The sequence below is a fragment of the Sander lucioperca genome, chromosome 15 (genome assembly GCF_008315115.2).
Source record: "Sander lucioperca isolate FBNREF2018 chromosome 15, SLUC_FBN_1.2, whole genome shotgun sequence".
Lineage (NCBI taxonomy): Eukaryota > Metazoa > Chordata > Actinopteri > Perciformes > Percidae > Sander > Sander lucioperca.
In genome coordinates, this window is record NC_050187.1 from 28,060,719 (window position 1) to 28,076,008 (window position 15,290).

General features: G+C 40.7%; 2 protein-coding genes across 2 annotated transcripts in view; both read left to right on the forward strand.

Annotated features, from left to right (window-relative positions):
- Positions 1-2,022: 2,022 nt before the first annotated feature.
- On the forward strand, positions 2,023-3,981 carry LOC116061660 (sulfotransferase 6B1-like). The gene is made up of 4 exons (XM_031315967.1): positions 2,023-2,146; positions 2,912-3,006; positions 3,219-3,369; positions 3,764-3,981. Exons 1-4 carry the CDS (start codon positions 2,023-2,025, stop codon positions 3,889-3,891), a joined length of 498 nt encoding a protein of 165 aa, XP_031171827.1. The 3' UTR covers positions 3,892-3,981.
- A 4,270-nt stretch (positions 3,982-8,251) lies between these two features.
- Positions 8,252-15,290, forward strand: part of ppp3r1a (protein phosphatase 3, regulatory subunit B, alpha a) — a 29,210-nt gene continuing 22,171 nt past the window's right edge. Inside the window, exon 1 of the mRNA XM_031316168.2 lies at positions 8,252-8,547. Coding sequence (XP_031172028.1) covers positions 8,545-8,547 — 3 coding nt within the window. The 5' untranslated portion in view covers positions 8,252-8,544. The remainder of the gene's footprint in view (positions 8,548-15,290) is intronic.

A 15,290-nucleotide genomic window follows, 5' to 3' on the forward strand; every position in this document is an offset into this window, starting at 1 on the left:
CGTAAATGTGACATGAGCAACCTGTCTGAAAGTTGTAAGTCTTCTGGTAGCTGTGCCAAGAGAAATCTCAATCATTCCCAATCTTGCAGAGACAAAGAGCGTAGGTATATGTAAGGAGATAACATAGGCACAGGCTAATTATTGCTAACTAAAATGCTAGATAACATTAGTAATTCAACTTAAACAGCTAATGTAAGTCCAAACCACCTGCGAGTTTCTCCTGTACTATACGGTAATTCCTCTACTATGCGACAGTAAGTCTCGTGGTTATGACACAATCGTTAGCCTATTTTTACAAAAACGTCTGCTACGGAGCCATAACGTGAGGTACAAGGTAATCGAGCCTTTTATACATTGTCGTGTTTCTTTAGAAATAAATAATGGACGAATAAAGTCTTTAAACGCTTCAGATGTAAAGTTATTCACTGTCAAAGTGACGTCAAAATGAATGGCAGTCAATGGGATGCTAACCGGAGGTGATGGCTTGTTAGCATCAAAATGGCACCATAGGAGGTTTGGGTTGTGAGGAGACGCTTACCCCCTTGTGACTAACTGACTAACTGTCACTAACCCCGACCCCTCCCCCAACCATCTTGTCTGTGTTTAATGTCTTTCTCTTAAAAACACAAAATGCTCACAGTGTGGTTTTTGAAAGAAGAAAAGCGTGACATTCCTGCTGTCTGAACTTAACTGTTCCCTACGCTCTTTTTTTGCTCCCATCATAATTACTAGGGCCACTGGAGGGCAGTGCCGCCTAACAATAAAACATAATTTCTGATTGTACAAACGACTTATTGGGGCCTTTTTGGGGGGCGGAGAACAGTCTCCTTTAAACATCAGTATTTTAGACATCACTCTTACAACTCTTTTTTTGCATTTAAAGTGACCCGAGTCACATTTTAAACAATGTGTTTACCCCTTTAAATTACCCGGACTGATGTTTCCCCATCTGTTAACTGTGATGCAGAGTCATTATATAACAGAAGTGTGTGTGTGTGTGTGTGTGTGTGTGTGTGTGTGTGTGTGTGTGTGTGCGTGTGTGTGTGTGTGTGCAGGTTTTAACTGGATGGTGGGGGTGTTGAGGAAGATCATTGCAGAGGCGACGGGAATGAAAATTGAATCCAAGATGCCGCCGCTGATCGAGTTTTTTGGACCGGATGTAGTAAAGGTACCCATTGGATGTGTGTGTGTGTGTGTGTGTGTGTGTCTGTGGTGGAATGTAACTAAGTACATTTACTCACCGGACGTCACCGGACGACACAATCTTCTGAACATAGTCATACTGAGAAATACAGAGAGAGTTGTGTGGAGCTGATAGTCTTGATTAGCTTTGTAGCAACTCATTTGGCAATGGCTTGAATGTAAAGGACGTTCATTAATATCAAAAAGTTACACACTAAAGCTTTAAGTTTTAATTTGATGTACTTTTACTTGAGTATTTTCTTTTCATGCCACTTTCTACTTCACGACATTGATCTGACAGCCAGTGATGATCTACCACAGTTAAAAGTTTCCTGCTCCTTGAAAGCAGTTTTTATTTCATCCATTTTCCTTGCTTTGCAGGAGTTCTTTGTTTGTGATGTGCCTGATACTTCTAGTCTCTTATCTAATCTTTTATGATGGATCTAAATAAATAGGTTGATGATTGATCATATAATCATACTCGTCCTGATCATGTTTAATTCACAATAACAAAGCGTGTGATGAATAGCAGCATATAAAAGTATATTGTAATATATAAAGATGATTTCCCCCTTCAGGTCCTGGATAAGACACCCTCTCCAAGGTTACTGGGGACTCACCTGCTCCCCGACAACATCCCCAAATCCTTCCATGCAAAGAAAACTAAAGTAAGAACACCTCTGCACAGTGAAAGAAGAATAACGTATTATTATCATACTATAGTGCAGTTTATCAGGCATGAAAACAGTTGATTAGGCATGAAAAACTCATGATTTCTATTTCTCTTTTATGACGTTTTGATTTTCTTCTCTCTATATTCTTTTTTCATGTGTTGTACAGATGCTGGTGATCTTCAGGAACCCTAAAGACACTCTGGTCTCCTTCTATCATTTCTATAACAAAATGCCAGTCCACCCATCTGTGCAGTGGGATGCCTTCTACTCCAACTTCCTGAGTGGAGACGGTGAGAAAACACACACATCAACATGTTATCCCCACCCCAAAAAACATCAGCAGTAGCATTTAATAGTGTTAACTGAATAAGCACTGTCTATTTATTATTAACTGCTGAACCACGTTTGATGATGGTTCAGGCATGCATAGATTACCTGAGAGGTCTGCAGGGCTCAAGGGTTCAAGTCATCAATTTAACTACTTTATTGTGTTTTCAAATGTTTGAATGCATAGCTTATTAAAGAACAGCTTGTTTATTGCTAAGGCCATATGCTCAAATATAAATCTTTATTTAAAAAGTAAACAACAATTATTTATTTCACAAGTAAATTGCTGTTTTATGAACAAGCGCGCTTTATCAATGGTTCTGTCTTGAGGGAGGAAGTTAATACTTATAAAAAAAGCATATAGTGCTGGACTCGGTCGGACCAACTAGAATATTTAGCAACAGACAATAGAAAAATGTCTGGAGTCAGAGTCCAGACTCAAATACAACAGCCCTGCTGATTGAATTAAAAAAATCTTTTTAATTGGCCCAGTGTGTGGGGGCGCTGCATTGTAACCAAAGTATTCTAAAAATTACAATATTCCCGCTTCACAATAAAAGCTTGAAATGGTTGTATTCTTTTAATGTGAAGCAGCAGCAACAGAATACGGTAAACAGTGAGGCGGATGCCAATTAAATATTAAACATGTGTACTGACTGATCTATTTGTTGTTGTGGTGTGTGTGTGTGTGTGTGTGTGTGTGTGTGTGTGTGTGTATGTGTGTGTAGTTGCCTTCGGGTCATACTTTGATCATGCTTTGGCCTGGGAGAAGAGGATGGACGACCCCAACGTCATGATCGTCACCTATGAAGAGCTCAAACAGGTATACATCACACACTCATTGTTTCTTTGTGCCTGATAGAAAGTTGTGGCTTTTTAAGTATATTATGTTTAAAGGTCACGTTAACAGTTAATTTCTATGAAAAATTATCCTGCAGATAGTTAAACCTTGCTGCAGAGAGACAACCAGTCCCAGTCAACATTGAGTAGAAGTGTCTGTCTGTAACGGCTCTGATTCTGCTTCCTGTCCTGCAGGACCTGAGCGAGGGCGTGCGTCAGATCTCCACCTTCTTCGGCTTCAGCCTGACGGAGGCTCAGGTGCAGCAGATCGCAGAGGGGAGCACCTTCTCCGCCATGAAGGAGAACTACACCAACATGGTCACGGGAAACATTGTCTTCAGAAAAGGTGCTTCAAATAATTTGTTTCGCTACAACAAATCTTTTAGTTTTTACTCAAATTAACCGTTTTATCCGTTGATTGGTTTTAAACTAAACTGCAATTTGCATATTTACTGCACATACAGTGCATACAGCAGCTCTCATTGTGGGGCATGCAGAAATAAATACATGGAATACATACGAAGTACGATGCATTACTTTTTGTAGCTATATGTACGAGTGGTTCATGAGAACGACCTGCATTTACCATGACTGCATGATTTATTTGGCCTTTATATCTTAAAACATAAGATTGATATTAACCTTTGAGTGGTGAAGATACAGAATATTTGTCACTTTGAGAATAAAATCCAAGAGAACATCAGAGGGTTTAACTGCGTGATATTTTTGTCCCCGAGCAGGTGAGGTCGGGGACTGGAAAAACCACTTCACACCAGAACAGAGCCGAGAGATGGACGACGCCTTCAACAAACACCTGGCAGGAACCAGGCTGGGTGACAAACTCAACTACCAGCTGTACTGTCAGTAGTAGTTCCCCTCTGTAAGATCCTTTGTCTCTGTCATAGACCCAGCAGTAAATGAACACAGGAACACAGGTTTAAAGATAAAAAAGTTGGGTTTATTTATTAAAATAAAAAGGTCATCAAACCAATAAAATGCTAATAAAGTAATTTTAAACCAAATAAACTAATGTCTTTTATGTACTATTATGTGACTGCAATTTAAAATAACTCAACGTGTGGTAATGATGTGGGTAAAAATGCACAACCTTGGTTGCGTCGTTGAAACTTGCTCCAAAGAGACAATCTATTAAGTCCACAAAATGAAAATATTGTCATTATATCGAGGGGTCGGACAACAATATAACGAAATTTGGGTGGCAGTTCCCTGAGGCAAAAAACATACAACAATTAAAGACATAAAATCACTAATAATACAAACAATAAAGAGCAAAGTAATGTGCAAAGACAGCGAGCAGCAGCAGTAATGTATGCAACCCCCTTTTCATTCTCAACTCGTCAAATACTTTCAGTGTCTCTCAGCGTCAGATACCAATGCAAAAGTCACACTTTAGCATCTGTATGGGCAACACATTTTCACTATCCAACACATAAACTACGGACGCTTGGGCATGTGCCTTTGGCATTCTTATTCATATCTAAACACGCTTGGTCGGGACTCTTGGCATCATTTTTGAGGCTCTGGGTCCTTGGTCTCCTGGGTGAAGGTCCTGTGTTGTTTAACCCACCCGACCCACGCTGCTGATAGGATTACATTGGAATAAGTTGAAAGCCCCCCTGCGTCTGACTGGGCATAAAGGAGACTTTTTGCGTCTGTAACTAACGCCAAAGGCAACTGTCTGTCTGTTTTCACGCTGGGAGTGAGAATGTGTTGTTGAAAGACACAACTTTTCTAAATCATGCTGATATTGACTCAAAATGATCAGACAGCTTGGTAAAAACAGAGAGGGTTCTTCTACCAGCTACATATATATCAGGGCTGGACTGGGACAAAAAATCAGCCCTGGCATTTTTGGCCCACACCCACCGTGATTGGTCAGACACATTCCCTGCAGACAGTCCTCTTAAAATATGCGTGCATTCTATGATATGAGTTGCCTAATGTTCTGCGTTCATGTGATAGTTTTGGATCCTTTAAGAGGGGTCTCAAGACATACCTGTTGATCTTACACTTAAATAATTAATTCTTAGAGTTATGATTTGTATATTTATGATATTTGTTTATTTTTTAATTATTATTGATATTTGATATTGTATTGCCATTATTGTTATTATTTTATGTTATACTATTTTGCTTAATATTGGCTTAGCAACTTTTAAAAACGGTTTACTGTTAATTTGAACTATTGTAACATATTTTGTCGCTTTGGACAAAGGTGTCTGCTAAATACAATAACCATAACCATAACCCTTCCCAAAAGCTACAATAAAGCTGAGAGTAGTATATGCCCTGGAGAAGAGCACCAATACAATAGAAGCTAATTAAGCAATTCAAGGAACACTGATGCTTGTATCAACACTGATTTTATAGATCACACAGACTTTTCAGCTACCCAACAGGCTAACCGCTAGCATTTTCTATGTAAGCTTAAACAGTTTAATGTTACAGCCAAACTGCTTGTTGTCGTTATGACGTGAGGTGCACATAACGCACATGCACACACGCACATGCGCACACACGCACACACACACACACGCACACACGCACACACACGCACACACACACACACACACACACAGCCTCCCTCCCAGTCCCTGTTAATTTGCCTACTCCTTACCACGTCGTCAACTACTCTCTCTTCCATCTTTTCCTCACTCGCTCCCATGGCCCTGTCGTGGTCACTCTCCTGCTCCTTGGCTTCTTACCTGTCATAATGTTGTTTCTGCTTCTCTGTATAGCCAGCCACCTCTCCTCCTTCCTCTACTTCAGGTAATGCTGATTTTGAAGCAGTTACTACAGCTCCAAACATGTCAGAAATGTTGGCACATTTTGAGGCATCCGCCTTGTAATTCTTAATCTTTTTCTCCCGTAATTTCTCTGCACCTCCCTTGCGCTTTGGTTGTCGTTTGTCCATTTTAACGTGGATGCTAAACTTCCAGCATAACTATTACAGCTCGTGTCTCAGGGCCGGGAGTGGGGAAGGGGGTTCCTGGATTTGATTGGGTCAGGCCAGTGCCAATAAAGACAATTAGCCAATGGGCCTCTGTCAGTTCTTTATGGGCCGGCGCGGCAAAAATTCAAATTCAAAAATTGATTGTGCTTCCAAAGAAAAAACCCTTTACCCAGTTAAAAACTCTCCCAAAAAAACACATCATCTTGTGCAGCTTAATTAATCCTTCCTTCCACATCATGTGCTATTTAGGGCTGGATCCAAATATTTGACTAATCGGATATTTGTTTGTTTTTTAGGTATTCGATTTTCAATTATGGGATTCGAATATTAGTTTTTTGTTTTGTTTGTTATAAAGTTGAGTCGGATTCATCTTTTGGTCACGTGAGCGTGGATCAGACTTGTCAGAGTGTTTTGAGGCGGTGTGAGAGTCCAGTATGGGAAACATCACTGCCTCAAAGCACAAAAACTGGTATTCAGGACACCCCTAGTGCTATTGGCCTATAACTAGTGGGTTTACATGGATCCTTGCCAGGTTTCCTTATCAAAATGACCACAAATATGAAAAGTGTAAAAACAGGGGTGCTACCAAAATGCTGTAATTGTGGAGGCGCGCATAATGTGGCATATGGTGGATGTGAGGTTATGAGACTAGACAATTAAATCCAAAAAGTAAGAGTGGAAAGAAGGATCCATTATGCAGAAGATGTAAGAGTGTCAAGAGAACAGAACAATGCTACTAATGAAAAAGGAGCAACGGGGGTTTGAGAGCTACAACAAAGATCAAGTGACATGATTCATGTGGACAAAAGGGCTTTAGTAACATGGGAAGAAGTGAGAAGAGAGAAACTCACAGATCAGTCAAAATCTGGTGGACGGGCCTGTATGATATCCTACGAAATTAGGAGACCGCCTCTGGTCAACGTGACGCCGGGTGGCTACGAACTCCGGCAATTGCTAGTTGTTTAAGCCGTTACAGAGCATCGCGATGTGGGCTACGGACCTCTGTCACAGCTCGGTCGAATCAGCGGCAGTTAGTAGATGTCTTTAGCCATAAATGGGTGACTTAGTGCATTTAGTCCACAAAATATGAGCATTTTGGCGCACCAAAATGACTAGTTAAGATTAGGAAAAAGATCGCAGTTTGGATTAAAACACTCGTAAGGAACATGCATTTCCTGGGTGAAACTCTTGGGGAAATGAACTCTCTGGCTTGTGTTTGAACGTACACCCATCTTCCCTGACCTCCCTACACAGCCAGCCGCATTCTTATACATCAGTCGTTAATGCGGTGAACATTTTCTAGTTTCTTCTCTCCTCTGCGACAGTAAACTGAATATCTTTGAGTTGTGGACAACACATGACATTTGAGGACGTCATCTTGGGCTTTGGGAAACATGACGTTCCACTTCCGGGATTGCTATGCCGCAAATCTCGCCGGATGTCCTTCTTTTCGGCCAGATGTCTGTCACCTTCTTGCTTTCTTCTTTCTCGTACTTTTAGCGTGTATAGAGCCAGCATATTTCCACATGTAAATGGGTGAATTAAGGGTTTATTTCAACCAAACCAGAGCGGTGATTACTGGAACAGTGGAAAGACGAACCAAGATGGCTTTTGATAGTTTTTGTTAAATGTTGACTTTGAATGAAGTGTGTTTTACAATATAGTAGAATTACTGATTATTTACATGGAGTCTGGTGGGTTTGGTGATGGTGATTTGGGGGCTGTTTAATGTTAAACAAAAAGGATCTTACTCTTTAACAAAAGTTCTATCTCTGTAGGGATCCTTTCCATAATGTTGTCAGACACTTTGAATAATAATCTGAGCTTGTCAGCGGCAAAAATATCTTTTAGTGGACGCTAACTGAAGGTGAGCAATCGTCCGGCAGCTTGTTTTGTTGCTTAATACTGGACCAATTTCATTTTGTTGTAAATTGTTGTTCCCATCAGTCACTTAGACAGAAAAACATGGGAGGAAAAAAAATGAAGTTACTCTTTAGATTCCATCCCGGGTAATGTAGGATCCAGTCAGGATACCTTGGCCTCTGTTGTTTCAGTTTCTATCTTTTCATAACCTCTTTCTTGCAAGTATTATCCAAATATATAGTGGGGACGTCCTGCAGTACAATCATACCGCCAGTGGAGGGAGCCCACGCACAAACCTATTCAGAAGGTAAAGAGATAAATAAATAAATAAACATAACCTGTAGTTCCCGGATGTATAGTACTGCTGCACCTCCCCCCTTTGCCTCTTCTCTCCTCCCCTCCGTCACCGCCTGCTTGTCAAACCAAGCCTCCTCCTTCGCTTACTGTCCCCTCCCAGCTGGTCTCCCTCCCTTTGCCACTGCAGTGTAACCCTCGGTAAAAGGGAGAGAAGGAGAAGAGAGCCTGAAGCTGGGTGGAAAGCCAAGACGAGACCTCAGAAAGTACCACAACAATATATTTTTTTTGTTAGTTCTCGCCACAGCTCGGCGGCACTACCGACTCCCCCTCCCCTGTTGTACCTCTTTTTCACTCACATCGCTTGGATTTCATCATTCGACCTGCAAGATGGTAAGCAGCAACGGCTCTTAATTCACCCTCCGCCGACTGGTAAACACACCAGTGGGCAGGCCTGTGTCGATTATTGTGGCTTTCTGACAGGTTGTTTTTTCGTGGTGAGCGCTTTGCTTTAAGTTAACAGTCGACAACGTAGGGCTCCAGGAAACGCTTTTCTCACCTACTTTTTGGCTCCCTGTCGCGCTCTCTGTGCCCCGGGGATGACAGTATAGCCTAAAGCCTGTGGCCCAGATATTTCTTATCCCTTCTCGGTATAGCCTACACTCTTATTAGCAACGAGGCCTGTGCAAATTAGTTTTCGTGACAAAAATACACGCTCATTAGGCCTTGGTTGGCGACTAATTGTGGCACGTTTTACACACCAGGCAGGTAAATGCAACTCAAGTTAGGTTAGGTCTTTGCACTCGTACTAGCAGTGCTTCAAACTTGTATTTCTATTTATCTCATCATGTTTTCTAAGTAGCATGGCGCTGTGTTGATAGTTGCAACATTGTTTAATTTGAGCTCATAAGCTTTAAAAAATAGACCGAGGCTACATTTGCATCTATTTACAGCAGTTCTACAGGAGGCTGCCATAGCAGGCCACAGTGCTGTCCTAATTGTCTTTTGACTGGTACTGTGTATGTATATATATATATATATATATATATATATATATATATATATATATATATATATATATATATATATATATATATATATATATTGAATACACTATAGGCTACTAGGCCTGTATGAGGGTGAGTTGCCTAGTAACCACAGGCATACATGTAGTAACCAATAGGAGTGTACCTGACTGGGCAGGAGTGTCAAGTCCTGGATCCATATTCAACTTAAGAGAGGATCAAAGCTGACATGTAGTCAGTAACTAACTGCAAGGATGTGGCTAGGAATTGTGGGTTCTTTGCACAAGAGTTGAACCCTGCCTTGTCCATCCCTCCACTGTCTTCTCACACCCACAGTTCCTTTCCATCCAAGATCAAACACACCTCCGCACTTCAATTTTCTACTCAGTTATTGATGTCGTTGCACAAAATTGGCAGCAGCCACTTGTTGACTATTAGAATCTATCCAGATTCTGGACACTGTTGTTGTCTGGACAGAAAAAAGAGCTACATTTTCTTCCTTGTACCCATCGGTTTGAGGTACAACCATGGAAGCTTTGTTTGTTGTGGGTTTTATGGATTTTTTGGGTTGCTCAGACCCATTATTTACTGGTAGATTCAATTGTCTGTAAATATTGACACAAGCCAAAGAGCTGTCAAGTTTACAAACCATAGACCAATATATCAGCAAGGCAGAGATGAAAGCTGACATTAGCTTACTAAATATATCAATATCAGTGTAACAGCTGATAAGTAACAATACATGGCAAAGATATGTTTGACAACAGTGTCACCATTAGATAGTTTGTCTACTAGAGAACAGTCAAAAGTTTTTTTTTCTTCCATCTGTTAAATGCTCTGCAATGCATTCAGTATTGTTAGTGTAAGCACAAATGTAAACAAAAGCAGCCATATTTTCAGAAACATTCTCCTAAAAGAGCTGGGTTTACATTTACATTTTCTCTCTCAATGTGTAACATTTGGAACTTGATTTAATACCAATGTGTACTTTGAATTTGCATCGTTAGGATTGATGCCAGCACATTAAGTGTGAACTTAATGTGGGGCCTCTTTCTAAGAATCAGGTTTACGGAGAGATCGGGATACATTTGCTGAGTAAAACCTCAAATCTGGAGCATTGACTGACGTTAAAAGATCTGTTCTGCAAAACCAGATAACAGTAAACTGAATTCTTGGTTGGGTAACTGCCATATACTGTAGCTATCAGGAGCTCATGCATTGTGATTCAAGGTTATCAGGTAATAATCTGCATATTATAGTGAAAATACAAAGGAACACATACACCACACACAAGGCCCAGAAAATCAGGGCAGCATCATGACACAGCATTAAAACGAGCAACAGTAACAGTTGCTTCTTGACTTTTCTTATAATAAATACACTAATCAGAGACAGGTGAGCTAATAATGCTCAGGACCACTTGTTACATTTGCCCTGCAGCAGTCTCAACTCTGCCAGAGGGTATAAACTCAGGGCATGCATGTCGTACAGATTGTGTGCCAACTTATGTCCTGTCAAAATGTATTCTTCTCAGCTGCTGAGGGAGGTTGGGGGTAGGGACACACAGTTGCTTAAGCATATCATGGAATGATCTGATGCAAAGAGGACCATATGCTGCCTAGCAATCAAGCACCACCCACATAAGGATCGAGCCGTAGCTAATGTAAAAGAGATAAAAGCCACAGCGAACCACCAGCAGAAGTGATGATCAACACTACGTGATCCACACTGAACTCCCAACCAGCCCACTCAATCTGGATTTATTCTCCTCACTGGCCGTTGCATCGCTGCAGTGCTTTGCTTGCACTGGGTCCAGCAGTCACCTCTTGTCAGTAAACATCTATTTGTCTGGTGTTTCAGCCTCTGCGATAAGTTTAAAGTAACGTTCAAATGGCATGTCGAGGGTAGTTTGCCTCTGTAATTACTGACTTGAACAGGATGTTTAGGGGATTTAATGCATGGGAGACTGTTCGGTAGTGCTCAAATGTAGAAAAGGTCAAAATGGATGCATACATGCAAAGAATTCTAGCCACTGACATTGGTGTAGGAGGAGTTGAAGGCAATTTAAAAAGCTGGTTTGAGTTTTGTATTAGTTGGAGTTCTCTACCAGGGCTGGGCAATGTGATAAATACAAAAATCTGTTATCAAGCTGTGAGATAAAGCTGAGAATTAGTAAATACAGTATAGCTTTATCAAAACAAGGTTAATGCATAAGAAGATATAGGTTGTTAGTTTTGTTAGTTTACACAGCATTAGTTTACAGTTAGTTTACACAGCATTATGAGGCCTCTAAAAACCTTTATAGGTAAGCCCAAGTCAGGGATAGAAATGGCTAAGAGGATTAGCCCTGCCAGAGTTCCTTCAGGCAGCTAAGGTTTTGGTAATTATTTTCATATTTGCACTTGACTCCTGAATCTGGCACAGATCCTTGACACGCATACATCCACACAGAAATGCACACCTATCAACATAGAAGAAAACACACCTGCTCAGGCAATATTGCAAAACAATAATTACAGGTGAGAGATGATGCTTAGAGGAACAAAAGGAGAGTAACTGAATGTGTGCACAAAGAGACAGATGACTGTACACTTGTAGCAACTAATTTTAATTCTTACACATATCCTCCATGGCTTCTGGTCTATGTAATAGAGTAGTAAGTTATAGTGATTCTGCGTCAGCTGGTTGTTGGCCTGGGTTTGCTTGCTGTACAAAGGTTGGGCTGAAAATGGAGGGGTGAACTCTATTTAAAGAACAATCTCAAAGCACAGATCAGCTCTAGAATCTGCTGTGACTTTGGAGGGTTTAGCATGTTCATCGTAAAGCTCGGCTGTATGGCAAGCTTGTTACTTACACACACATTTGTGTGGAGGAGGGAGTCTGGTGATCCCTGAACTAATCAAGCAAGCAAAGGGGAGAAACGGCACACACAACACACCTTTTCACTTAAAAAAAGAATGCATCAATAACATGCATTGTGTGAAAGAAGTGACATGCATGTTAGACACGCAGATGTTTTAGTTGATACCCCATGTGCATCTATTGAGCATAATAAATTTGCAACAATGCACTTGATGACACGACATGACATGTGATTTGATCACACATTACTGCTGCTGTGATTTCAGTCTTACTTTGGATACTGAACAGCAAAACTACTGCAGCATCCAGCAGCTTTTTAAACATTACCTGCCTGTTACTCTCTCCACCAAAAGTATCAATACAGCAAGCAGCTTAATGAGGCATTTTGTCTAAAGACACCTATAATGTGCTTCCTATTTAAAGTAAGAATTGTTTTGATAGACATTGGCTTACATACAGTCATAAGACAACATCATTGCCTCTTGACACACTCAGCCGGGTTTTGTTCCACCAGATGTATATCGAGTTCACAGATTTTGTTTTAATGGTCAGGTACGATAAACCTACACATTTGACTTATTGGCATTGACACAGAGACATATTGATACAAACAGTGTTATAGTACATATAAATACACACCCAGGTGCGTTGCAGATGTTTGAGGCTGATACTGATGTTTGTCCTCATGATGTAGTTCAGTGTTTCCATCAGTCCATCCATCGTGTACAATATCTAAGGCACCACAGATGGGATTCAGGGAATGATGCATGCCTCTGCTCTGTTATTGCATTTTCTGCATTGTGCTAATTGCCCTAGTGCAGACACTGCAGCATTTATTCGTTTTTAGGATTTATGCATGTCATCGCCCCATTCCAGCATGCTCTAGGTTGCACTGACTGCACTCAGAGGGCACCACAGTGTTAAAATGTCTACATGATATGCAATACCTTGAGTGTTGCATTGATACCTTTGTGTATCAGATTTTGTATTGGATTTATTTTGTTCTTAGCCACGGTGGGCAATTTCAAACTTCAAGTTTTTCATGTCATTACTTCATTCTGATATTTATCTGTAAAATGAGTGGGTGAAGTGTGCAAATGTACAGCGGCCGAAAAGTTAGCAAAGCAGGCTCTTTATGAAAAGGTTGCTTGTCCGATCACATTTGGCCAGGGAAGTCAATGAATAGCGTTTGCTGATGCCTCGTGCCACTGCTGTGCCCTTCACCAAAGCACTAAACCCCCAAACTGCACATAAGGCAGCCTCCAGGTGTGTGTGTGTGTGTGTGTGTGTGTGTGTGTGTGTGTGTGTGTGTGTGTGTGTGTGTGTGTGTGTGTGTGTGTGTGTGTGTGGATAAAAAAAAAAGAGCATTCGTGCACAGCATAAAGGTTAAATGAGAAATCTTTTTTGGTTTTCAAGGAGTCATCATCTTAACAGTAATGAACGTGACTGACTATATGATGGGTTTGTGTCATACTAATCGGATCTCTTTTATGCCTGTGCAGTTATGAAAACTTAAGCTACTCCAAAAAAAAATTTAATTTAAGAAATTAAATATAAACAGGAAATGGAAAGAGGTAAGGATTTAAACGTTTTACTCCAGTATAGTGAGCAAGCAATGATGAAAGGATGACTTACTACTAACCAAATATTAATTTGCTCATTTGATTTTGCTTCTTGTAGAGTGAGAGCAGAATACATTCTCATGTCCTGCCAAAAATGCCTCAGGCAAGCCCCCAAGTCTGCAGCCACATGTACGGTACTGCCCAGTCTGTTTTAATGTTATGACTGGGTCTATAATTAGCTGTGTTTTGGGGTTGGCCATAGCGTTGCTGCTAAACCACTAGCGGCGATGCCTGACTCTTCATTATACAAAACGTGTTTTGTGTGCTAAGCCCTAATTGATTCTGAATGTAGCATGCATTATTGATGAGACAACATGAGTCTCTTTCTGCTCTCTATTTCTCTCTGTACACCCAAGATGCTTTTTCACTTTGATCACCTCCTTTTCTGTGTTTTTATAATCATCCCGGATATGCTTCATGCATTTATTTAAAGGGACAGCTGAGCTGACAAGAGTTACTCCTGACCCAACGTTAACCGTACCAGTTACCTAAGGCAGGCCTTAGTTAGTAAACCATTAATCCTCAACACCAAATCTGCTTTGCTGTAAGTATTTTTACCTCCAGGGGCCCTATGGCTAGCACTTAAACCACAATGGACATCACAGATGTAGCTGAGAGTAAGCCCACCCAGCATTTACCCACCATTTTGTTTAGGTGTTTTTTTTTCACCTTTGTAAGCTAAGATACATTTATCATAATATTTCACCAATACTGAAAACAAATGTTTTGAAATGCTTTGAAACCATTCATTTGGATGCACATATACTTTCTCTTTTCCTCTCTTCAAAAACACATTAGCCTACCTGTTCTTTTGAGAAAATACATTTGCATGAGTTACAACTCCCAGTTTGTTCTTTGTTTGTCATAGTAAGTTATTGCAATTGGTTTATTTTATTCTTATTTGACTCAACGCATGATTAGCTTATGCTGAGTTTTGTCAAAAGTGACAAATAGATTTGTCCTGTAGACCACCCACTGACTTGTCAACTACAGAAAAGAAAGCACTTGCAGTCCTTCCTCAACACTACCTGGTGTGTTCAATCCTAGTCTGACAGCTTTATAACTAATTATTTGGTTTTTGTTAGACATGTTGCAGTGCCAGAGCTGCATACATTTATTATATTGGTCATCATACAGAGGTTATGAAACCTGTTCAATGTAGTTTAAATGAATTCTGGCGGACGTTGTTTGTTTAACCCGGTCTGTTTTTGTTGTCATTCAAATTCTTTTGGACAACTGCATCGACAAGAGTATCGGGTCTACCTAAAGGTGATTTCTGGGAATTGGACTGTATTTATAATAATGCTTTTCTAGTCTTTACGACTACTCAGAGCGCTTTCACATCGTACAGGAACCATTCACACACTGTGGCCGAGGCTGCCATACAAGTTGCCACCTGCTCATCAGATAAACATTCACACGCATTTGCGCACACCGATGGTGCAGCATCGGGAGCAATTCGAGGTTCAGTGTCTTGCTCAAGGACACTTCGACACGGGACTGCAGGGCCAGGAATTGAACCACCAACCTTCCAATTGGCAGGCGACCACTCTACCACCTGAGCCACAGCTGCTGGTGCTGTTCATTTGTGGTTAGCTTTGACATGTGAAATCAAACAGATTTTCCC